Source organism: Haliaeetus leucocephalus, unplaced genomic scaffold (assembly GCF_000737465.1).
Source record: "Haliaeetus leucocephalus isolate CR32 unplaced genomic scaffold, Haliaeetus_leucocephalus-4.0 Scaffold849, whole genome shotgun sequence".
Taxonomy (NCBI): Eukaryota; Metazoa; Chordata; class Aves; order Accipitriformes; family Accipitridae; genus Haliaeetus; species Haliaeetus leucocephalus.
In genome coordinates, this window is record NW_010973285.1 from 2294566 (window position 1) to 2321405 (window position 26840).

A 26840-nucleotide genomic window follows, 5' to 3' on the forward strand; every position below is an offset into this window, starting at 1 on the left:
GAGGGACGGCCGGTCGCCGCGGGGGCGCTGGGGCGAGGGACGCGCGGGCACGGGCGGGAGAGGCTGCGCTGGGGGGGTCTCGCTCTCGCGGGCACGGCGGTGCGTGGAGGTGGCCTGGGCTGCGGTCCGATCTCTCTCCGGCAAGCCTCCCCGACGGTGCAGTCGGTGGGGGAACGGCACCGGCTCTAACAGCTTAACGAGTTGTACCGCGCAAACGCGCAGCGGCGCCTCGGAGCTCCGTGCTGTTGTACCGATAAACTCGTCTCTGTCTGCATGTCAGAAGGTACACAGCCTGAGCAGCGGCCAGCTGGGGAAACAACAGACTCTCCGGTCTGTTTTAGAAACGCAGCTTACCAGTCGTCTCTGCGCAGATATACCTGTTTAGTGTAGGAGGTAGCTATTTATGGAGAAAAAATTAAAACGTGGGTTCGGGGTTATTACTGAGCCTCGCAGGAGGTGAAACTTGTTGCTGGTCTGAAACGTTGAAAGGAAGCGTTCTTCTAGTCATCCGGCTGTTTACAATGTTGCTACTTCTTTGCACGTTTTATTTTTAATGTGCATCTCTACCAACTAATAGGGAAAACATAAAAATGGTTATTTGTTGAGACTGAAACAAAAACAAAAAAAAAAGGAAAAATATCTTTTAGACATCTGCTTTTTCTGCGTAAGCAACAGTTATGCTTAATGTTTAGGGAAAACTAATTTCACAAATGCAATATACTATTCTTGAACATAAAGCATAGTTCAAGCCAGGTTTCATGTTTTGTTTGCAGCATTGTGTTTAATTTTTACTCTTTAAGTTTTGTTTTAACAGAATATTAAAATTTAATGATGCAAGGTATTAGATTTGCTCTCTTGGCATACAAATCTGCTTAATTTGAAGCCTCAGTGTGGGAGATCAGTATTAAACTAATGTGGAGGGTTTTTTACCTTTCTTAAAAGTAAGTTTTAAATTAATATAAGAAGTCACCCTTTCATTGGAGAAGTTACTATCTCCTAAGGTTGAAGTAAAATAGAAGTTTTTTAGTCAGCTATCTTAACTGAAATCAAACACTTTTCTATTTATGTTAAGTACTATGGTATGTGCATTTAACTGTTTGTCTGATCAGTGGTATTTTGTTAATAAGTCAATAATTTTGTTAAATCACTGAAGGCAGTGGACCATTCCCATACATTCTGTTTCCCTGTCTGTGTCTTCATAAATGCTACCAGCAAATATGAGGTAGTAGACGTCTACCCAAACTTCCCATTCTCTCTTTCTGCTCTACAAGGTCTCTGCCTTATAGCTCTGTGGGCAAAACTCCTAGTGCGGGTCAGCAATGAGTGCCAGGAGAAGGAGGTTTTCTTCTGGTTTTCTCCTACCTCCAAAAATGACACAAAGTAGGACAGCAAGTATATTCTTGTTTGTCTCGCAGTGACAACAAAGACATTAGGCAGGGTCTTACAATTGTAAAACTTGACTGAAAAACCTTTGTAATACCATGGACAGGGTTTTATTTTCTGAAGAAGCAAAATAAAAAGGAATATGGACTGTTCCTTCTTTGCTGTTGTGGGTAGATATCCTTCAGGATTAACTGTAGTGTCTAAATATTGACAGATTTTTAAACTCAGAAAGTATTGAGTTTCTATATATCCTTAGAACCAAGGATGATTTATAGGTTTGTGCATTTTGAATCATTAGGCTTCTCCATTTCTACTAAATTCTCAGAATAGGTTGTTGTTCAGATTGTTACTGCAGTGCTTTGGGAGACTTGGGATACAACCTATATATGCTTTGAAATGTGGTGAGAAACTTAAGATGGAAACTAGAAAATTACTGTTAAAATGCACTGAATGCATAATGACTGAAAATAATGACGAGAAATCCGAAAGGAGAAAGAAAGGTGGTTTTGTGTAAAACTTCAGAAGAATTGTCTTCTGTTTCTTGCTTTTGCCTTGGCCTTCTAGGGCAAGATGATTTTGTCACCTATGGAATGGGATAATTATACTTGCTAAAGCACTGATGTGAAAATTAATCCAAAACATAATTAATATTTAATTATTTGATGTACATGTTGTCATCAATTTGGAGCTGAAATTGTGCATTGGAAATGGAAGTCTGGATCTTGAGCTGTAGGATGTTCTCTCTTGATTTGCTAATTTGCTGTAACTGATAGGAAAAGACATCAGAAACTTGAGGGACTTAACTGATTTCTTCAGAAAAGGGAGTGACATATGTGAATGTGTATCGATTTCTTCCACACTATTTAGGCTGCTGTCTTTTAAGAACTTCCTAAAAGTGGTCATGTAAACAAATCAAATCTTAGCTTCTTTGTTGTAATAGTCTTGAAGCTTATCATGAGACTTTCATCTTGTACTGCTTTTAAGTGTTTGAATAGTTGTATATTTTTTGTTTGTTTTTTTGTTAGAGAATGTAAGAAAAATGGATGTTTTATGGGCCTGCCATCTGTTGACTGCCTCTAAGAGGTCACTGAGAGATAAACAAGACTATTTACAGGATGTGTAAAGTTGAAGTACAGAGACCTGTACTGTCACTTGAAAAATTTTACTATCACTTGAAGAATTGTCGTGGTTTAACCCCAGCCAGCAACTAAGTACCACAGAGCTGCTCACTCACTCCCCTCCCCCTCCCCAGTGGCATGGGGAAGAGAATCGGAAAAAAACCTAAAACTCGTGGGTTGAGATAAGAACAGTTTAATAGAACAGAAAGGAAGAAACTAATAATGAAAATAACGTTACAATAATAATAATAATAATAATAGAATTGGAATACACAAAACAAGTGATGCACAATACAATTGCTCACCACCTGCCAACCGACACCCAGTTAGTCCCCTAGCGGTGATCCCTCCCAGCCCCACTCCCCCCAGTTTATATACTGGACATGATGTCACATGGTCTGGAATACCCTTCTGGCCAGTTTGGGTCAGCTGCCCTGGCTGTGTCCCCTCCCAACTTCTTGTGCCCCTCCAGCCTTCTTGCTGGCTGGGCATGAGAGGCTGAAAAATCCTTGACTTTAGTCTAAACATTATTTAGCAACAACTGAAAACATCAGTGTTACCAACATTCTTCTCATAATGAACCCAAAACACAGCACTATCCCAGCTACTAGGAAGAAAGTTAGCTCTATCCTAACCAAAACCAAGACAAGAATGTAGGGGTCTGCTAATAGAGCACAGCACTCTAGAGCAGCAGTTTTCAAAGTCAGTAGGATACAGTTACTTTTTTCTGGTATCAAAAATTACAAACCAGTAGTACAGGCTATAAATGGCTTTGATTCTTATGACTGAGTTTTAGGCATTCAAGTCACATGGCCAAACATTCCCAACTCCTAATTAGGATGTTGTCATAAAACATTGTGTGCTTGCTGCTATGTATGTGCTACATCAAAACAAATTATATAATTTAAAGGGAACACTTTCATAAGTTATTTCCATTATACATAAGCTGTGTTTTGTTGCTTTGAGTACACTCATACTGGTACAGTAGAATAAAAAACGTTCATTATTGTTGACTTACTGTTTTCTTAACACTACTTAGGAAGTGTTGCATAAACTTTGACATTGTATTTAAACTGACTGGTGGAGGTGATGCTTTTGTTAATTGTAAGTCTATTAAACTGTATCAAGTCAACAAAAATAAGCCACTTCTAAGCCAGTCAGTGTTTGTTTATTGTTTTAAATTAATTTGATTAAACTGTTGGAAGTTCCATGTATAGCTGAAACAGGTCTCTGTGTAATGCTGTGCTTGATAACTCTGGAAGTTCTGGCACATAAAAATGTATGTTTGAATTGGCTTTGTCTAATCCCTTTTATTTTATCTTTTTAATCGCTTGCGTTACCTGTAGATTTTGAGAATGGCTGTGAGGAGTATTCCTTTCTTTTCAAGAGCTTTTGTAACATGTAAAGGCTGGCAGCATCCAGGTTTAATAATCTTAGCTTTCTGAAGAGTCTTGCTCTAGTAAGTGTAAGACATATTGTCTTACACACTTATGCAGTATGAGTGACACTGAGACTTGTCATGCTTCCACCTGGAGTTCCACTCATATGTTTATGCAGTGCTACTCTTCTGCTTGGCATACAGTTAGATGCTCAGTTTCAAGAGAGCTGTTGTGCAATATTTGGTTAGTCTCCTCCCTCTGTGTGTGTGCATCTAGCATGAGTTGGCAACTTTCCATCTTTTTGTTAAAAAGTCTCTTTAATTGTCTAGATATAGAGGAAAATATCTGTTCTTCCTCATATGCATAGAGCTTCTCTGGAGCTGATCTTTATTTAATTTATTGAAGCTGGAAGAAGGAAATTGAAATTGCCAGGTTGCTTTTGTGTTCAAACTTCAGGAACTGAAGAAGATATGTTGCCTGTATAAACATCACGTTACTGCTTTCTTCCATGTTTCAATGCCCTCAATTTTCTGTAGCTCTTTCAGACACTCAGAAATGGAAATTTACTGATAGCTAGCTTTCAAAAATATGACACCATAATATTAATCACAAGAGTGTTTTCATGCATACAGGGTCCATTAAATCAAATAATTGCCTAGGTGAAAAGGATGAAACAGATGTTACTTATTTGAAACTGCAACAAAGAGTAACAGTTTAAAGAAAATGACAACAAAGTTTTCCAGAGCATCTAAAATGAGTTTACATATCCCTGGAGTTAGGAGAATTTCTATTGCTTTATTTCTTTAAAGAGTTCCTCCTTTATGAGTGAATGAAAAGAAGTCAATAGTACAAATGGAGAAACCATAATGAATAGTATGTGTCTTTCTAAGTTTGTAGGTAAAGAAAAGATTAGGTTTGGTAAATATTTGGAACTTTCATTTTAGAATTGCAGGAATGAATGCCCAGTCTCTATTGTTCTGTTGCATTAAAGTTTGTGCATTAATGTTGAAATAGGATATCTTTTAAGCTGCATAAACCAAATCTTGTCATTGCTGAACACTTGTACCTAGTTTCGGCAAATACTGAATTTCACCTATACAAGGAAGTTTTGCTCTCCCACCCCCCGTTAATGGATTGTCTTCAGTTATTATTTGGCATATAGGTGCAACTCCAGAATTTTCTGAATACTTTTTTTTTTTATTTGCCAAAAAGACTTTGATGCCGTTATGATTGATCTGTATTATGCATGCATAATCTGTTGATCAGGGGTGTGGTTTTTCCATACCCATATCTGACAGAGGAGCATGAGCAGTAACACAAGTGTAAAACTAGCTGTAGGATAGCTTCTCTTTACCTGACCAAAACTAGAGGCAAAGGATACAAATTTATCTATTCTTACCCTGAAAACTGTAGCAATTCTATTTCCCACATTCATTCTTTTCTAGGCTTTTCCTACTTAGCATTTATCTAAGAAGGTGGGGAGATGTTGGTCATATTTCATAGATAGTTCATGTTTGCCAATGGCAGTGGTAAGGTTTAACTAGGATTTGGAAACAATTTGGAGATTATTCAGTTTTCATTTTATGACAATTTGAAGTAAATTAGGGACCTAAACTTTTTTACGGTTAAAAAGAAATGTTGTAATTAAGTTGGAGTACCACTTCCAAATGTTGCAGTTTGAATACGTCCACCTGTTTCCTGGAGAATAAGTTGTGGGTTTGGTAGGCTATTTTAAAAAGAGGATTAGGCAGGTTATGACTTAAATAGTTTATAATCAAAAGTACAGTTTTCTGTTCTATTTCTTCTTTGTAATGTGGTGATGTGGTCATCTTTAAAGGGTTGAAGGAATGATTGTGAATGCTTAACCACTGCTAATGCATGTTCTAAAAGCATAGTTTGAAATTCACTTATTGTCAAATGTTTCTTCACTTGCTGAACTTAGTTAGAAAAAGTCAAACTTTGTCTGAAATTCTCTCATCAAGCTTCTGAAGTTTGACCAAAATCTAAATGTCTTTAAGAACTGCATGTGCCTTTTATTTTCTCGTATGCTTATTTTTGCTGTGAAAACAGTATTTGCAGCTGTCCTTTTCTTGCTTCTCACACTAGCTAAACAAGTAGTACGTATCGGACCGGTAATGGGAACTTTAAAATCACCTTAATAATTGAGAACCATTTGTTTATAGTGGGTAAAAAGACAGTGCTATATTAGAGAGTATTCACTTTTTACACTAATAGACATAATGTTGAACAGTTTTAGTCTGAAGTAGACAGTGCTTGCACTCATACAATTTGATTAGAAACGTAGTAAATAAATACTGCTGCAGGTTGCCCAGAAATTTCTGGCTACTTTACCAAATGTAGGTTTTAAATTCAGAATCATCTTTAGTGCCACAAACAAACTTATTCTTAAAAATTTTCAAAGTCTATTAAGTAGTTCAGTAAAACAGAGTTCCTGTAATCTGTTTCCTGTTATGCACAAGTCATGGAAATGCTGAATTCTGACTTCACATTTGCTGACAGCGTTAGTTTCATTTCCATGTGAAAATCACTGCAGTTAGTTCTTGATGAAGGGAAATGGAAGGACTGTCTGCCCTCCTTTCCCTCACTTACTTTGTATGCAAAGTTGGTCAGTAATGCCTCATTGTAGGCTTATTTAAGTGAAGTGTTTACTTGTGTTTGAAGTCTTGTTTCCTCTTATGGCTTGCTGTCAGGGGGCATCTATACTGTGTACACAAAAGAGCTCTCTTACAGCAGTGTAAAATGGGAAACCTCAACAAGAACACCAGCTTCTGAAGATGGAGTTTTGTTAGCTCTATGGAAGGAGAAAACTGCTAATGAACTTCAAAGCAATTAAATGGAGCCTATATGGAGAGGGGACCACTTACGTTCTGCATTCTCGTACACAGTTTTGCAGTTGTTTTCTGTTGAGGGATGACGGGATCAGATGGTGTTTTACCTGCAAAATGACATTCAGAATGGTCTTTCAAATTGATCTGGAAGTCTGTTGCATAGAACCTGATGTTGTATGTGACAAGAGAGGTAGCTCTTTCTCCAGGATGCAATTTCTAGAAGAACCTCCATCTGACTTCACTGTCTGTCTGTCATAGCAGTGGTTGGTAATTGCTTCTGAATGGGAGTGGAAGGTCTCATCAGTTCCCTCTGCTGTGTGCTGCATTTATTTATTTTTAAGTAGGCCAGTACTGGTCTTTTAGTGATCCCAGCTACTACTGTTGACACCAGGAAGGAGCAAGTAAAAACACTTAATGAAGAAAAATTGGCTAGACACACAATTTCCATGTACAGAATTTTATACAATGTGTGTGAGAAGGGGCAGTGTTGAGGAAAACCAAAACACAAATGAACAGTCTTGATGGCATATGTGCACGTAAGAGAATACATACTTGGTTTTTGTAAATTGAACTTTTCCTCTTAGCCACAGCATACATCTCTGTCTTTATCCTAAACACAGAGCCTTAACTCTGAATTATTTGTGCTACCCTTCATGAACATAACTACTGAATGAAGGAGTTGTGGATAGGCTATGTAGCTTTTCCTAAGCAGAAAAATATCTGCTCTCTGCACTGAGATACCATGCTCAATTTGACATGGGTACACATATGTCTCCAAACATGAGTAGAAGATAACATAATTTCTAGAACTGTCATCAGGTTAATCATCAGAACTCTTGATCATGTGAATTATTGAACAATTTTGAAGTCTAGATGTTTGTGCTTGTAGGTAGAGCCTGATAGTAGTAAGATAGGCTACATTTGACATTATATTCACCAGTGAAAACAACTTTGTTGTGCCAAGCTTAAACCACACAGGCCCTTGAATCTTGGAGCCTGCTTTGGACTTGCTGCTTTGTGTAAACCTTAATATATTTTTCACATAGCCTCTTAGCCTCTGATAACTATTGATAATGTATAAAAGATGTGGCTTTCAGGGGACTTTTTAATCGAGGAAGGTATCTGTTCTGTTTCTCTGTGCTTTCTGCTATTCAATGTGAAGTCAGGAACAAGAGTAGGACTGGCGAGAAAACTTCATTTAAGTGGAAAAATGAGTTCCTTTGCAGTAACCTTCAGTTATAGTTAGGGAACAAGATGATGCTGGGAATTTGTTTTTCTGGCTCATTCCATTCTCTAAAGGTTTGCAAAGTTACATTTCTCATAGATTATCAGCCATCAGGAAGGCTGCAGCCACAGGCTGGGTCATGGCTATGCTACCCTTCCTGTATTTCTAAAATGGCAGGAAATTTATGGAGTTCCAGTATAGAAGAGTCCCCATTAAAGCTCCCATTATGAAAAGTTCAGAAGCAGTCTGTGTTCAGCAGATTTTGATCAATGTGTTGGTTTAGCTAAAAGAAACACCTTAAGGCAAAGGGAAAGAACATTTCATAAAGGAGAATTTTATTAGTTTTTCTGGAAGAAATGCCTAACACTTATTTGTAAAAGTTTATCTTCAAATTTGGGTACAGTAACAGCTTTGGAGTAGCTAAATAAGAATTTTATTTTGTATTCTAATTGAAAATATCAGTGAGGCCTCAATTATAGAGTTATTCTCATGTTTTTGTAATGCAGTGGCATTCAGCATTTATATTGAGTAAATACAGAAAGTTAATAAGCTACCTATTTGTGCACCAGTAGTCAAAATTATTGTGGGCTTCAAACTACAAGGAAAAATTCTTAGATAGGTGTCATGGTTTAAGCCCAGCTGGTAACAAAGCACCATAAAGCCGCTCACTCACTCCTCCCCGGTGGCCTTGGTGGGATGAGGAGAAAATAGAAAGAAAAACTCGTGGGTCAAGACAAGGACAGGGAGGGGTCACCCACTAGTTATGGTCACAGGCAAGACAGACTCAACTTGGGAGAAAAAAACAAAATCAATTTAATTTACTACCAATCAAATCAAAACAAGGATAATGAGAAGTAAAACCAAGCCTTAGAACACTTTCCCCCACTCCTCCCTCCTTCCTGGCTCAACTCCACTCCCAATTTTCTCTGCCTCCTCCCCCCAACAGTGCAGGGGGACAGGGAATGGGGGTTGGGGTCAGTTCATCACACGTTGTCTCTGCTGCTCCTTCTTTCTCAGGGAGAGGACTTCTCACTCTTCCCCTGCTCCAGTGTGGTCCCTCCCACAGGAGACAGTTCTCCACAAACTTCTCCAATGTGAGTCCTTCCCACAGGTTGCAGTTCTTCACGAACTGCTCCAGCATGGGTCCTTTCCATGGGCTGCAGTCCTTCAGGCACAGACTGCTCCAGCGCAGGCTTTCCCATGGAGTCACAGCCATCTTGGGGGGCTGTCACAACCCAGACTGGACAGACCAGGGAGTCGTGTTTAATTCAAAATTCCCTCGGCCTAAATTAAGGTGAAATGACACCAAACAATCAGTTAAAGATTTTATTCATGACAGAAGCAAACTGAACTGGGAAGGCATGGGTAGGTGGTAGGGTTTCTCACAACAGGAATTGGCATAAAGCTAGTTCTGTAAACTGTGTAACCCAGGGTAACCATATACATCAATTCAGGGAATAAGGAGATCCCTCCCATTGAGTCACGCAGTTCAGAGCAGACCCCCTTGCTTTCCAGACCCCTACTCAGAGAAGGGCCCAGGGACGGCTGGATCCAAACGGTTTATGTCTTGAAACAGATGAGGTGTAGGGATTGTGGAAAAGGAGAGAAGAAGACAGAGAGAGAAAAAGGAAGAGAGAAAGATTTCACCAGTCCTGGGTCCAGCGTTGGTTCAGTCAGCCAAGGGGTCCAGTTCCAGTGGGCTTGCGCACCCGGGGCTTCAGCTTGTGTCCTTTTATCATCCTTCCCCCTCCTTCGGGCGGGCGTCCGAACTCGTCAGGCTAATGAGCAGTTTGTGAGCCTTTTGGCTTGGGGGTCATTTGTGGAGCAACTTCTCATTCCCTGCAGATGTGGCCATTGCTTGATCTTTGTATCAGAACAGGGAGCTGCGCACCCCCCAGCATGCCCTCCCCCTCCTGTTGCTGATGCCTGAGCTGATGGGCTTTTCACCTTGGTTCCTTGCTGTGCAGGGTTTGTCTTTAAGCAGAACTTGCCCCACCACAACGTTTGAGACATTAACTCTTTCAGTCTCTCACAGGGACATGCCCCTGCTCCGATGTGGGCTCCTCCCCAGGCTGCAGGTGGGCATCTCTTCCCCCGCTGCCCTCCATAGGCTGCGGGGACACAGCCTGACGTCTCACCACGGGCTGCGGGGGCATCCCCTCCTCCCCCGCTCCTCCTCCCCCTCCTTCTTCACTGACCTCGGTACCTGCAGAGGGGTTTCTCTCACATCCCACTCCCCTCTCTGCTGCAGGTTCCCCTTCTTAAATCTGTTCTCCCAGAGGCGCTACCACCGTCGCTGATGGGCTCGGCCTTGGCCAGAGGCGGGTCCGACTTTGTGCCAGGGAAGCTTCTAGCAGCTTCTCACAGGAGCCACCCCTGCAGCCCCTCTCCTGCTACCAAAACCCCACCACACAGACCAAAACAATAGGAGTGAAAGGGGGGTGAAACTGTTTATACTGGTACTTTAAAGAGTAAGACAACATTTTAAAAAAACAGATTACATTTCCTACTAATTGATGTTCTTATTCTTTTATTCTTCAAACTTATAAAAGCCTTGCTCTGTAGATAGTCCTTTTAGAGTTTGCTTGTATTTTCATGTACTCAATTTAGTTCTGCTTGTACTTTTTACAGACCTTTCTGTAATTGCACTTATGCTAAACTGATAGGCATTTTGATGAAATTTTTCAGGTGACAACTTACTGCAACCTTAGGAACTGTGAGTTTATAGGTGTTCTTTCTTTTTGTTTGGTTTTGTTCTCCCTGATGCTTGGAAGAAGTAAAGCAAATAATCCTGGTTAGTAATCTGAATCAAATTGCCTTTAATCATCTGTTATTTGTAAATTTATGTGTCTGTGTGTGGTGTCCTTTAAGGCAACTTGCTATATTATTGACTGATGTATTATCTAGTGCAGTTAACACTTCACAGAGGTGGGCCTGCTACTGTAGCTGCTGCAAAGTTCTTCCATCCACCCATGGCTCCTTCCACTTACTTAAGCTGGTAGATCCCTGCCTGCCTTCTCCACCTTGCTCTCTCCACCTCTTCTGCTGAGCAATGCAGCTGTTCGTGTCCTCATAGTGATCTGGATCACTGATCTTTATTTTTCAGCTGTATAATTTCCCTGATCAGGTGTGCCTCATGGCTGCACAAACAAAATTTTCCAGAACAGAAAGGACAGAAATATTTGGAGGGGTGTATGACCAAATCCTCAGGCTCCTCTCGCTGGAGATGTAGAACTACTGTTGTGAAAACTCCAGGATTTTAAGAAGGATGTTAAGGTCCTTGAATGCGTCCGGGGGAGGGCAACAAAGCTGGTGAAGGGGCTGGAAGGCATGTCCTGTGAGGAGTGGCTGAGGACTCTGGGTTTGTCTAGTTTGGAGAAAAGGAGGCTAAGAATGACCTCATTGCTCTCTACAGCTTCCTGAGGAGGGCAAGTGGGGAGGGAGGTGCTGATCTCTTCTCCCTGGGATCCCCTGATAGGATGCGTGGGAATGGTTCAAAGCTGCGCAAGGAAGGGGAGGTTCAGACTGGACATTAGGAAGCATTTCTTTACCAAGAGGGTGGTCAAACACTGGAACAGGCTTCCTGGAGAGGTGGTGGATGCCCCAGGCCTGTCAGTGTTTAAGAGGTATTTGGACAATGCCCTTAATAACATGCTGTAACTTCTGGTCAGCCCTGAAGTGGTCCGGAGTTGGACTAGATGATCATTGTAGGTCCCTTCCAACTGAAATATTCCATTCCATTCCATCCCATTCTTCTTTCTCTTCCACTCTGAACATGCATGCAGTTTTCCTGAGGGCATGTTTCTTCACCTTTTGTAGCAGCATCATTATGGATCTGAAGCTTTGGAACGGAGGAGAGGAATGGGTAGTTTGACAGGAAAACTTCTATAGTAGCAGTGCTATTATGCCATGCCTTGCCTTCCTTTCATTTCTATTGTTGCTTTCTCCTGTCCGGAAGAAGTTCACCATAGTGCCAGAGTTGATAAGCTGGCTGAGTTTATTAACCAGTGTTTAGGGCAGTGTCTCAGTTTTAATGGTGAGGTATGCCTTACTGACTGGAAAATGTTCTAAGGTTTAAAACTAAATTTAAGAATAGACAAAGGGAAGCTACCTGTGAAAAGGAAGAGATCAGTGATTTTTTTTTTTTTTTTTTAACCAATTTTACAGAAAAACAGAGGAAGATACATGAAGTGTGAAGAATTGGGGAAGCGGGATATCCAGTGATCCCAAAATGTGAATTTTAGTTCATGGAAAATAATGAAAGATATAAGAATGGAGAGTACAGTATTAAGTATGTGTTCAATAAGATGGGAAGTCAAAGAATACAAGACCTGTAGAAATCTAGAAAAGAAATGGCTTTGAATATAGCCTAGAAATATGTAATAGAAGAGTTGTCATTAGAAGGGTAGTAGTAGCTGCTGAGGTGATTTTGGTTTGGTTTACATATAGCGGATTGAAGGGAACTAACAGCAATTGGTAAAAACCAAGCATTACAAATCACATTAGATCATTCACTTTGTGGAACTTGATCATATATTAAAATGTATAGATTCTATACTTTGTTCTGTATGTGCTTTAGTGTGTTTTGTTTCATAATTCTACTTTATTTTTATTAATTTTTAGGGGGAAAGGAACAATGGCTTTGATGTCCTCTATCACAACATGAAACATGGACATTTGTCCACAAAAGACTTAGCAGACTTTATAAGAGAAAGGTAAGTATTCATCCTTGGTGATCGTCGCTCTTTAATGTACTGTTTGTGGTTTTTATTTAAGTTTATCATTATGTTTAATAGTAACATGCAAAATATGTAAAAATCAATGAGCATTTAAAAATATCTCTTTTATCTTACAAGAATATCTATGTTTATTCTATTGACTCAGAACTGAAAACTTACTCTTAAGCTTCAATTAATAAAAAGTTTCTAATTTGTCACATTTCAATTAAAAAACAATAGTAAAAAGCTAGAGGTGTCACATTAGGTGTGACAGTTTATTTAAATTAATCCCAATTTTTCATCATGTTTGGAAGAAAAGCAATAATTTAAAGTAGCAAAAATTATCAGTCTTACAAAGCTTTTGACCATGGATGTCGAATTAGGGTATTAGCAAATGCTAGTATGATCTTAAAAAAATTATACTTTCATGTTAAGATGTTGAAAAACTAGTTTTGTTAAAGAAAAGGGAGTGATATGTAGGGACAAAAAATAATATGCAGAAAATAACACAGGTTCTTCTCTATGGGATGGAAGGGACAGAACTGAAATCTGCAGATATGACAACTTCCAAAACAGATGACCTAGTGCTATTTGTATTTTTTCTTTGTGAAAGAAGACTGCTGCTGCTACACTAAACATAAGAATTTCCATTCTGGATAAAATTAATTGTATGTCTGCTTCAGAATTTTGTCTTAATTCAGTTACTGGCACCAGATGACGCATGGAAAAAACTTGCAAGAGACTGATTGAGGACCTGTTTCAGCGACGGTTTCTTGCAGTAAAAGCTGTCCAAAAAAACGGATTTTGTTTTCTGGAATTTTTCATCAAAATTTCAGTTTTGGCCTTAAATAGATCTCAACAAAGAATTTCTTTTCAATTTCCACAAAACATAACCGCCACAAACCTAGCAGGTATTCAGTTGCGCTGACATTTGCATAGTTTCGAAATAAATTGGAGAAAATGACAAAAATCTTTCCACTAAGTAGAAATGGGTGAGTTCCAGAGTACACATATGATGGGCAGTCTCCTGTTGGAAGGACTACACAACCCAAGGAATCTTGTGTTTCAAGAATCCCTGATTCCAGAGAACACATTATGAAACCAGACAGGGTTCCAGTGAAATCCTGCATTGGATTGAGTGGAAGAATATCATGCTGTTCATTTTTAGTATGAAATGCTTAAGGCTTTACAGGCTTGTATTTTTAATATTGACTGTTACAAATGTTTGCCTGGTGTTATCTTTGTGAGTGCTGGATCTTTTGAAACCTGCTTTAATTTTTGGAATCACTTAGTTTTTATAGCAGTAAGTCATAGACCTAAGCTGTACATCACCTGGACATATTTAATTTTAGTAGTTTTACATCTGTTGCATTTTGATTAACCTCCATATTTAGAAGGTGAGAAGCTCTCTCACTCACTCTGCTTCTTATCTCCTTTATGTTGTATTATTTGGACATGCTCCATTTTATTCATACTGGTCCTAAGGTGAAAGGGCTTATGTAAATAGGTAAAAATAACTTGATGCTATAACTTGCTTGCATTCTTTGCTTTATTATATTGTATTAAATAAAACTTGACAGTTCATTTTACACAAAATTCCTAGTAAAAAAACTGTGGTGTTCCAGGGTTTTTTTCACCCTATAAGCTCCCCCAAGTTAAATTTTAAATGAGATGTGCCTTTGCAATCAATAAATAAAATACTTGGACCTTTCTCCACATATTAAAAATGTTTCAGCTGAAGTTTCTGCTGATTAATTTTAGTGATTTCTCAAGAAGGAGACAATTTTCTGTTCCCAGTTAAACAAGTCTAAGTAACATGTAAGAGTAAGTGTAGGAATAAATGAGGATCCATGTGGGCACATTATCCTTAATGAGAGATCAAGAAATGTCTTTTGTGTTCTGGTGCATGGATCACGGTGTGCCAAAGAGATATGCAGCCATTTTACAGTATTTTTGGTTAAACATGAAAAAATTCAGTTCTCATTAACACACTGAGATCCGCTAGAATCTTAGTGCTACATTTTGATTTATTTGGCAAGGCTTCAATATAGTTCCTTAAGAGCAGCTTGCCCTGGTATTGGAAAACACCTGTCAGTGATGCAGACTAGCAGCAGTAAGTTCAGTCCTTTCCAGTGACCTTCTCCCATCAGGATATTAAACCTTGTATCCTATCTGTTCCATTGTGTTTTCTTCAGCCCTGCTTTACTGATGCATCTCAGTATGCCAGGCTGCCATTAAAAAAAGCAGTTGAATGCCAGATAGGTATTTCTTTTCAAGTGAGGGGGCATCACTGATCAATCTCAGTCCAAGCTAACTGTAATTTGTGGCATATAGTTTGTAGTTTCAAAGCAATAGATGGACTTTAAATATTTGGTGTCTTCTCTTTAGTAAAAATGTTTATGAGTGTCTATGTCTAGGCAGTGAAGCCCTTCACTACCATTGTGAAGTTACTGTGGGATGTCAGTCAATTTCCCAGGAAGTAAATATGGTTCAGTAGCACACATCTATTCACATGGGTCAAACTCTTGATCTCTAAAAAAATTGGATTGGGCAGTACTTCAACAGTATTTTACAACAGTCCAGTTGTCTTGACCATGGTCTGTTTTGCATCTTTGTTTATTGCAAAGAAATGAAGAGATGCTGCACACAATCATCTGTTCCCCTCCTTCCTCCACAGAGTATAGTCTGAATATTATTTTGCAGTACTGTTTTCTGCTAGAAATATATAAGCAGATGAACAACATTTATTAGGAGCCTCCTAGATCTAGTGTTTTTATGCCCTGACTTTTATGTACCTGATTTTTCCCTATGAAAACTAAACTTACATACATTTGAACTTTCTTCACATCTGTCCTTTCATTCCTTTAGAACATATTGGCCTTTTTTTTTTTCAGAAGTGGAAACATAGAAGAGCAAAAACTGAAAAGTGCTGGATAGGTAGAGGAAACAGATCCGAGTTGGTGATAATACTTTCAACAAGTTAGAGTACTTAACCTTCGTATGTACTGTTTGACAGTAGTCATCTGGTCAGTCTGGATTGCTGGAGACTCTAGACTAGCCAGAGAATTTGCTTTTTTTATGGAGTGATCTCAAAGAGAAAGGAAAGATGGTTGAGTGTATTTGGATGTACAGACTGCTTAGGGCACAAAGGACATGTTCATATGGAGCCAGTCTCTGTTACTTGTGCTGTTCAGAATAGTGTTTTGGCTGTATGCAGCCTAATTGGGAAGAGTCTATTGTTCCCTTTTCTCCAACCTTAGAAATAGTAATAAGGAAAGAAAAATTGTATAGGATGTGGGAAAATGTTTTTTTTTAATTATAGTCAGCTGAAGGATTTTTTGAAGTTTTTTCTTTCAAAACTTCTGTAAGAACTTTCTGAAATTGCAAAGTTGTTTCCTCTGAAAAAAACCAAAAATGTTTGAAATGTGTTCATTTGTAATAGTATAATATTTCTATACTGTATCTGCTGTTCCAACTGGATATTCCTAGAAGGAGCAGAAGGTTTCCTCCTTGGCTGTGTTCAGTTAGTCAATACCAATTACATTTTCAACAGTGTTGTTTCACTTTTTCATTTTTGTTTTTTGAATATTTGTTAATGGTCAAGTACTAAAAGAACTAAGAGACAGTTGGATCTGTGGTTCAGAAATACGTAATATAAAAGAATGAATTTTGTGGCAGACAATCTGCTCAATGTTGGTAAATCTTGGGTGGGGCAGAGCTATCTGTCTGCTGAAAGATAGGTATCTTTGTTCTGTTCTTGACAAAGCATCTAGAAATTTTGTTTTTAAAGAAATGAAAATATAAGAAGGTTCAGCTGCCCCCACAGGGTTTTTTTCTTTAAATACTCAGAAGGTTTTGTGGATTAACTGTCTTTGTATTTGGTTGTATTTAACACCTAAACTGTTTATATGTAAGAAACCACTGTGCTCAGATAGGAACTGAATAGGTATCGTGTTGGCTTTTCTCCAGAAGTCTTTCAAATGTTTTTCTGCACCACTTGCCTGTAAGTGTTATGAAAAGAATCTCCTTGATCAGAAGAAACTGGCAATGTATATATTCCCGTTTAACTTTTAAATGTTTAACAGATCCCAAGCAAAGACAGATTTTCAAATGGGTGAAAATTAATTTACTGAGGCGTTCATAGTGTGTTACCTGTACATCAGTGTGCCCTGGAAAGTCAGTTGATAGGACAAATGTAGATATGCCCAACTGGTCAGCAACAGCGTCTTTCAGTTGTTAGTGTTTGTAACTGTTGTATGTTGACATTGTGTGGTAAATTGCAGAACTCCATGTTTGTGGAGATTGCTCAGGTAAGAAAAGAGGTGTGGATTTTGGTCAGAAATCTTGTGTTAAAAAAAAGATAAAAAAAGGCACTTACCTCTCAAAGCTAGAAAACTTAGATAGAAGCTATTGTTAATCAAAATATATTGTTCATCACGGTAATTAAAAAAACATCAGTGTCTCTTCTGGGCGTCTGTGCATATGTGCTTGTTGCTGTTCAGTGAGCAAGAATTCCAAACCTTGGAAACTTTAACTTTTTCTTATCATCAAATATATGTACATATGTGGAAGGAGGATAAAATTAATAGACCTTTTTTTATGGTGAATAACTTCACAGTTGTTTGTATGTGAGATTTAAAATGGAATTGAGTTACTGCATTTTACAGTTTAATCCCCTTCTCCAAAGTGCTTGTCCAACTGACTGGAAGTTCAGTAGGTTTAAAGACACGCCCCTCTTTTTCAGGTGACTACTGCTACTTTGTTTCATATTTTCATAATAAAATTATTTTTGTTTGGAAAGTGTTGCTATAAAGGAGAAATAAAAACCTCTGCCTCAGCAATAAGTGGTTATAGTCATGGTATAACTTGAGAGAGGGGTGAATTCTTCATGTCCCTTTTTTCTCTCTTTTGCCCCTGAGTAAAGGAATTAAACAATGGGAAAGAAATTGCTTCAAGCTTTTGCATTTTCAAGAAAAGGCGATTACAGTATTTACTCAAATCTAGGATGCTTCTAAATCTAAGGTGACACTATATATTGCATATTGATCTAGAGTGGAAAATTAAAATAGCGTGTATCTTTATCTTAGTAATAGGAAGGTGAGGAAGATTGATGGGGGAAGGACTTGCAGGGAGCCACTGCTGTGATATGTTGTGTGTGACTGCTATTCCATTGCAATTGCCCCAGCAGAGGCTCTAAGGAGGAAATCTGTGCTGACCCTTGGATTTTGAATCTCCAAAAGACTAGTAAAAGTGTGGGTTTGAGTGCAGGAAAATATAATGAAACTTGATGTGAGGAAGAGGTTTTCCAAAATGAATCAGAATGTATTGAGACAACCTTCTTTAAAAATAAGTATAAACAGTAGAACACGATACTTTTCATTGCTGTTATTTTGTTTTCCAAACTCAAATATTACTATGCAAAGAACTTAAACAAAAACCCAACATCCCCCCCTCTACAAAAAGATTAGACAAGGCCCCGTTTTATTCAATGTGATTGCTTATATTTGATTTTGTTGCTCTGTAAATCTCTGGTGTTTAGACAGTGTTAGGTGGATGATTTTTACATCACTTTGTTCTGACTGTTACTAAAGAATGTTAAAGGGAGAGGGGAACAGCAGAGAGTATAGGAAGGAAGGAATCATCTTTTAAAGGTCTTGAGTCCCTAGGTTTTATTTGTTTCTGTTCCCTGCAACACTGTCAGAGGGTTCTCAGATTTATTTTTTTTTAAATATACTTCTTTGATTTCGCATATAGTTTTTGAGGGGTCATTAAAATGGAGTCATTTCCAGCTGAAGTACAAAGTCCTCTTTTTTGGACCTTTAGAATGCATATTCATCTGTCTTCAAATATCTTTAAAATTTCGATTATGCTTTTGATGGCTTTCTTTGACAGGGCTACAATAGAGGAGGCATATTCAAGGTCAATGACAAAACTAGCCAAGTCAGCAAGCAATTACACACAACTTGGGTAAGTAAGTGTACATAAGCGAGAAATAAATAACTGCATACATGTTAAGAATCAAGTTTGATTCTGAATGTTTTATTGATGATGTCGAAGGTAGCATAACTTTGCCACCTTTAAAGATGATTGTTAGCTCTTCAGTAATCATGCAAAATATCATGCAGCTAGGAGAAAAACAAAGACACTACAGTTCTTTATTCACGGTTTAAAAAAAAAACAAAGCCCAAACACGGAGGAACTGTCTGTTGCTCTGTGTTTAAGGTTGGGTTCTCTTCAGACATAATAAAGAACGTGACTTTTTGTTCTCTGCTCCCAAGCCTATGGTAATTATTCTGAAGAAAGAACATATGGTCCACAAATGTGGCAGTAAATTTATTTATTTATTTCTGTTATTTCTGCTTTCTGGAGTATTATTTCTGTCCTCAGAGATGTTAAGAATGAGACTTTTCAATAGATTTATTCCATAGTTTAATGCAAGTTTTATACAAGGGGTATGTTTTTAAAAAATGGAATGATTAATGGATGGTTTTTCATTAGAAAGATTATGCCAGTGAGAACTCAGACTTCTTAGATGAGGCTAGATTTTTTTTTTATTTGTACTAATCACAGCTAGAAATATGGGGAGCTTTTGTCAGTGGATAATTTGATACCAGTTGTTGCTGCTCTTCTAAGGTTCTGTATGTGCATGTTAGTTTAAACATCAGTGCTTTAAAGGCTATGCGTAGTATTGGTTTTTCAGCAGTATTAACCAGGAAACTGAGGTAGGACTGTATCTTTAGAATAGCTGCAGAAGTCCATTCAGTACAGAAATCTCAATCTGAGGAAAGACGCATCCCCCACCTTCCTTTGCCATACAGTTAATCTCTTAATCAGTAAATCCCTTTAAGTGGCAGACCATCTTTGCTAATATTTTTGTCCTGTATCTTGTGGCTGTAATGATGTAAGACAACTAGAAAATTAACTAACCAAGTAATTTTGGATTTGTTTGCACTATTCAAGTATACATGTAAAAATACTTTAACATGTTAAATTATTTTGAGCTGCTCTCGCATCGTCTTTAGGAATACCACTTGGCATTATTGTGTGCTGATGACAGAGCAGATTAAGTGAACTTTGCTGTGTTTTACTCATTAGACTTAATACAGGTAAAACATGGAAAAATTAGTAGATAGCATTCCAAGTACATTTGAAACATATTTTAAGAATTTGTAGCAGTTGTTGGGGTTTTTGTTTGTTTCAGTTTTAGGAACAGAAATGAACTTCTGTAAACTTATCAAATATACTTTAGCAGTATTAAAAAAAAAACCCCACAAACGAAACCATAGCCAACTAAAAGAAGAAAATCCAGATGGACAGTAAATATTATTTTCCTCAATCTAGGACATTTGCACCAGTTTGGGATGTTTTCAAATCCTCAACAGAAAAACTAGCAAGCTGTCACTTGGATCTTGTGCGGAGATTACAAGAGCTAATAAAAGAAGTTCACAAGTATGGAGATGAACAAATCAAAGCTTATAAAAAGGTTATTAATTTTTTTTCTTATGCATGTCCAATGACTTGTTAACATTAAAATAAAAATCGGGGGGTTTTGACAACTTTGTGATATTTGGCAGACTAAAGAAGACGTTTCAGGAACATTGGAAGCAGTGCAAAATATTCAAAGTATCACTCAGGCCTTACAGAAATCAAAGGAAAACTACAATGCAAAGTGTGTTGAACAAGAACGTTTGAAAAAGGAAGGAGCAACACAGAGAGAAGTTGATAAGGTAGTTCTGTGACATCTTACTTTAATTCATTGTGTTGTCAATCAGTAACGTGTTCACCTTGTATTAGTAAGGGAGATGCTCAGAAAGGGCTAAAAGCAGTTAAAAGTAGTAGTTGTGGCTATTTCATAATGTCCATATTTTGAATGCCTAGTTATGTTTTGTTGACACTTACTTCCTTATGTGTTCTAACTGCACTACAGTTCTAATTCTTTATTTTGTAAATACCTGCATCATATGATAGTTTTGTTTAGTGACTTTTACAGAAATTGTGTATAATTGTTTCAGCATATATTATGTTTTTGGATAAATTTCCTTAGGTAAATATGCAAACACTCAATGTCCTTGTTATTGAATTAAGAAGTAGGAGGTTTTGTGTTGTTCCTTCAGTGAGACAAAGTAGCTAATTACACCAGTATTTGAAGTCTGTTCCATTGAGAAGAAAACAAGTTAACCTTGCTTTCAGTGCTAATTTAAAAGGTTCCAATTTCATGGACCAAAACTCCAAGGGATGAGTATCTTGATGTTGTATTTAGTACTGTCCTTGTCTTATGGGGGAGTTTGATCCATTCACAGAATCACAAAATGGTTAGAGGTTGGAAGGGACCTCTGGAGGTCATCCTGTCCAACCTTGCTGCTCAAGCAGGGCCACCTTGAGCCAGCTGCCCAGGACCACATCGAGACCGCTTTTGAACATCTCCAAGGATGGAGATTCCACAACCCCTCTGGGCAACCTGTTCCACTGCTCGGTCACCCTCACAGTAAAAGAAGTGTTTCCTGATGTTCAGAAGGAACCTCCTGTGTTTCTGTTTGTTCCCATTGCCTCTGGTCCTGTCACTGGGCACCACTGGAAAGAGCCTGGCTCTGTCTTCTATGTACCCTCCCTTCAGGTATTTATATACATTGATGAGATCCCCCGTAAGCAATCTCTTCTCCAGGCTGAACAGTTCCAGCTCTCTCAGCCTCTCCTCATGGGAGAGACACTCCAGTCCCTACATCATCTTTGTGGCCCTTGGCTGGACTCTCTCCAGTATGTCCGTGTCTCTCTTGCAATAGACAACCCAGAACTGGACACAGCACTCCAGGTGTGGCCTTACCAGTGCTCAGTAGAGGGGAAGGATCGCCTCCCTCGACCTGCTGGCATCACTGTAACCTTATCCTGTTTTCAGGAAACTAAGTAGTAGAGGAAAGAGGTCATATTTCTTTGTCTCTAACCGTGTCTTCTCTTTTTAAGTCTTGATACCTCTGCCTCTTTCCATTTCAATTACCTGACCTGTGAAGGACTCTGTTCTTGTTAGAATGATCTTAGTACCTTTTATACTGCTATCTTGATGTAGCAGATAGAATTGGTTATTGTCTTTCACTGATGACAAAAGTGATCCTGTTGACCATGTTCTGATTGTTTTATCTTTGATATAAATCTAGTTTTGTTTCCTAGCTTCTGTCTCAAATGACAATGTTGGATTCTAGACATGAATCAGAAATAGGTGGGTTGGCAGATGTTTTCCTTCCTGTCTGTTCAAAGTATAGTTTTTCTGAATTCTTGTAAATAGATTGAAACCTCTCAGTAGGAAAAATTGACTTGATGGAAAGGCTTGTTTTTAAGATGTAACGTTATCCATGTTCAGCTGGAAACAAAAAAATGTTCAGTCTAACTGATACCTACATGAGAAGGGAGAAAGAAGAAGCACTTTAGGATGAAGGCCACTTTTTTACTGTTGTATGCATCTTCCCTAGATACTTCTGTTTGAACAATTAGGCCATAGTCGAATGCTCTGCGAGTACTTAAAAAATGTTTCCAGTGGGAGCAGGTAAAAGTGATCGTTACATCTCTTCAGTCATGTCTTTATTCAAGTTTATACTTGTAATTTCAGAAACATGGTGGCAAAGATTGTATTAATTTATTTTTCCTTTGGCAGAGAATAGGTTTATTACTTTTAGCACAACATAAAAAATGTTTTCTATCAAAACTGCAGAATAACTATTTTATCGAAAGCAGGGGATCTGCACCAATATGCTAAGAGCTTATCACAAAGCCAGATACTTGGAGAAATACCTTATTGAAGAATCTGAGAAGGTGTTTGAGACCTTGCAATTTTCATTGCAGCTGAAAGTTAGTGTTAACTTGTGTAATAATTTCCTGTTGTTCTTTGACATGTGAACTTCTCTATTTATAGTGACTTGACAAAAAATTCTTGACTGATCCTTATTCTTTCACTTACTGTAAATCTGCTAGAGTTCTAGCAATTGCTGCACATGAGAATAGACACATCTTGTTTTCAGAAGAGATTACTAGTTAATCATACAATGTTCATGTGCTTTATCATTTTGTCTGTCCTGCTGAGTAGTTGTTTTATGTAGATGCTCTTCAGCACATAACACTCAGATTCTGCTCATCATTAAACATGATTACAAGAGACAGAATGTTTTGGTTTTGTCAAAATCCCATGCATATGGGGTTCAATTACATAATGCTTTACAAAAAAACTTATTTTTGAAGCCTTTAACTTGGCATTTCCTTCCTTTTCAACAGTTAAGTTTGAAATCATCTTATTGCAAAGCCGTCTTAATTATTTTTAAAAGCAAGTGTTCATAGAGCACCTTGTGCTTTCAGCATAGTAAATGGCATTTGGGAAACAAGATAAGACTATTTTCTTCTTGGCAATTCACCTGTGTGAATATGCAAGAGTGAGAATCATGAAGTAAAATTCAGGACAAGTAACTGATAGGTTTGATCCAACCAGTCATGTTCTCCTTTTAATGCCTGAAGGATTCATATTCTTCATACAGTGAAGTATTTTCAGGCTCTGTTATGCTGGGTTTAGGAGACTACGTAACAAAGATCTACTTAAGCTTTCTTTGTAACTGGAAAAATGGAACTGTAGCTTTGGTTCCTCTTCCTTTGAAGTCATGGTTGATGTTTCCCCAGGTGAACAAGTGCTAATGCTATAGTGTTACTCATGATTTTCAATTATTTCTCTCTCTGAAATTGCAGAATATAACTCTCTCTTTCCAGAGGGCATCTTTGTGTTAATTAATATGAAGTTATAGATAATGGTCAGCTTCACAATTCATTGCATGTGAGACAGATGAAATTAATTTAAAAGAGGGGAGGACTAGAACAAATAGTAAATACACAGCTGTCTTTAGTGGTGTCATTAACAATTCAGGAATACTTTTGAGTTACAGCTGATGGGAAATTTCAATGAGGGAAAGTAGGCATGTTGAACAAAGCAGCTAGAAAAAAAGCTGGTGTTCAAGATTATTTTTATTTTCATTGGCTTTTAACTTGGAAATAGCAAGGATATCAAAGGTTTGAAAAACTCCCATCTCGTGTGTGTCATGCTGTAAACTTTGAAAATAACTTTTTCTCTACCAGAATCACTTCATTCAGTTTTGTTCTCCATGTAATATTGGGATTCTCCTGGTTTTGTTTTTTTTTTTTCTTTTAAGAGTATTAAACTCCCAGAAATATGATTCAGGTTTATTAGCAACAAATAATGAAAAAAGAATCAATAAATTATAAAGCCAAAAAGGACTATTATGAACAACACTCAGCTGCATAAATCTAGCCATCACTATATTCTGCATTATGTTTACTTTCAATTATATCTCTTAATCTTAAAATTTCCTTTGGTGTAACGCCTGTACTTTTGAATTTCTTAATTTCTGACAGAGAACTGCACCTTCTTGTTTTTTTTGACTGTTGACTCTTTCAGAATTGCACAAATAACGGTTTGCTCTGTGTTCCAACCCTTCCTTCCTGTTCTTCTGTTCCCGATCTAAATATTTGACAAGAGCTAATTAATTAACTTTAGCAATACAAATTTTATTTCAAAATAAGTATATTATAAATTTGTAATTGCTAATAAGGGGAAGAGATTTAAATGAGGTAATTGCTTTGTTACCTTTTTATGTAGTTTATATATAGCTTTAGACAGAAATCTCTAATGGCTTGAAAGTGAGTTATTTGGTGGTGGTGAAATTTTGTAATGATACTTCAGTGTTTTTATATGCCCCTGAATATTTTTTATAGGTCATCCTAGGCTTTCTTTTAATAGTGACTTGAAAAACCTTGGATCAGATTGTACGTGTGACATTTGACACTTCTTTGTACTGATCTACAGGCAGCAGTTAAATCAAAAAAAGCTACAGATACCTATAAACTATATGTGGAGAAATATGCTGCATTTAAATCTGATTTTGAACAGAAAATGACAGAAACTGCACAGGTAAGTGTTATATTAAATGAGTTACCTTTAGAATAGATTATTATATGCTATTTCATCTCTGAAGACATCTGAAATCAAAGGGTTTGAAAAACTGGTTCAATAGAATGATCTACTTTGGAAATTGATATGAGCAATAATGTCAGAAGTAATATGTTTGAAGGGCAAACATTGACCATGTATGTTGTGATGGCACTGTCCTTGAATGACACAGTTTAGCACTAGCACTCTAGAAAGACTTTTTGAAGAAATTTTTAGGAAGAAAACAAAATGAACTTCCAAAGGTCTTGTAGATGCATTTTGATCATGTGGGAAGCCTCGTGGACTGCTGTACACCCAGAACTCATTCATAGGAGTTTTAATGTTGGGCTCCATCATGGTTTTTTCATTATCATTCCAGCAAAACAGTTTAGTTACAGGTTTTTAAAGTGTCTTTCTAGGGTTTACCTGAGGTTGTGAAAAGCCTTTAAATCTGTTCAAGTTTCTGGTTTTTTTTAAAGACTTTTAATCTGTACTCCAGAGGATATCAAGTTCTCTGTATATGCTGCTTCTTATTACGTTTTAAAGTTTCTTTTTCAAATCTGTTGATAGCAGACTTTTTCCATGGCCCCAGATTTCGGAAAGCAAACTTCCTAATTTCTGCTTTTAGTAGTAATAGTTAGTTGAGGGCTGGTTGGCATATTTATTTGTATACATTTCTTGGCTTAGTAAAGCTTTTACAAGATAGGAATTTTTTTCTGGTTGAAAATTCTTTGCTTTTTTCATTAGTTTCAAAGCTTAATTTTTAGGCATAAATGGAATTATTAGGGAGGTTCAGTCATACTTATATTTTTAACATACAAGTCTTAGGGTTTTCCTTAACTCCTTGGAAATTAAGATTTCACAGCATGAGGATTGTGTAGGCTGACTTGTAAAAAGCTCCCCTGTCCTAGACTATAAACTGCTTTCCTACTTTGAGAACTTCATTAGAATTTGATCTACTTCATCTCTAAATAGATACTGAACACAGCTGTAAGAGAAAGGATACCACATACATCACATACCAGAAGTCTTCCCTCCCACCCCACAGTCCAGGCATTTGCAACAAAGAAGTGCTCAGGCATGCTACTGCAAAATTCTGCTTTTAACATGACTGTTACATTAGGAGTCTTGACAACCTTCCCTTGAAGAGTTTGCAGAAGGCATCTTTTTGTGTAGTATCCTGAGTCAGTTCTGGCTGAAGGAGCTCTACTCCCTATGCTTTTCTTTTCAGTTTGAGTTAAATTTGGTTATGTACATTATTTTCCTCTCCTTTAAAAAAAATCTGTGACTTCTAAATGCTTTTTCTATTATTATTGTGGAGTATAAAACAGTGATGATTGCAGTTACTCAGTGGTATAAAAAGGCTTTATTAAAAATAAAAGTTTAACAAGAAAATTCATGGGTACCATGGTCTAGGCCATATCACCTCTGATCTGTGGAGCTGTGTTTTCACTACATGTTTTAAGTTAGCATTGCTGTCAAAAGTAGCAGTTGTCCTATTTCCATGCTTCTTCCTTTGTCGAGTGTTTGTGTGAGGAGCTACCTTGTAGAACTAATCCAGCTAAAACTAATATGTGAAGGAAGGTTGGCTTAACCCAGAAGAGACCTGCAGTCTGATTTATTAAGAGATCACACAAGCATTTCTGCTGCCACAAAGGCAGAGGCAATGTGGTACCAAGGGTAGAGAATTGCATCTTTAAGCTGGTTTAACATGTGACACTGACCTGGACTCACTTGCATATGTGTCCACCTTACACATTTACGTCTGTTGCCTTAGTATTGTGTGTCTGTCACTGTACCTTAAAATATTTGCATATCAGTTATCCCTAGGCAATTTGACTGGCAATAGGATTGGAATTGGCATGTGTGATTACAAGCCCTTGAGAATTTGGAGACTTGGCAACCTTTTTAAACTTAACTAATATGTATCTTGAAACAATTCTTGGAAACAAGTGAAATATAATAGCAACAAAAGAATCATTGAAGTGTAACATTCCTCCTGGAGAGTTTCCAGAAATAAAAGTAGGTGGAATCAAACTGACATGTGAACACATACTGCTACTACCCAAAATGGTAACTTTTTTGTGGTGTTCCTGTTACTGTAATTATTTTATTTGCTCAGTAAGCATTCCAGTAACTCCATCATTGTGTGGTTTGTATAAATTGTAGTGCAGCCTGACTTTTGCTGTAGGCC

General features: G+C 37.7%; 1 protein-coding gene across 3 annotated transcripts in view; it reads left to right on the forward strand.

Annotated features, from left to right (window-relative positions):
- Positions 1-26840, forward strand: part of FCHO2 (FCH domain only 2) — a 94517-nt gene that overhangs the window by 445 nt on the left and 67232 nt on the right. For 2 of the 3 annotated variants that reach the window (XM_010582798.1, XM_010582800.1), the window contains exons 2-6: positions 12578-12669; positions 18565-18639; positions 20014-20155; positions 20247-20399; positions 24524-24628. In XM_010582798.1, coding sequence (XP_010581100.1) covers positions 12578-12669; positions 18565-18639; positions 20014-20155; positions 20247-20399; positions 24524-24628 — 567 coding nt within the window. Of the gene's footprint in view, positions 1-12577; positions 12670-18564; positions 18640-20013; positions 20156-20246; positions 20400-22988; positions 23326-24523; positions 24629-26840 lie in introns of those variants that run through there. The other variant, XM_010582801.1, reaches the window with a different exon arrangement.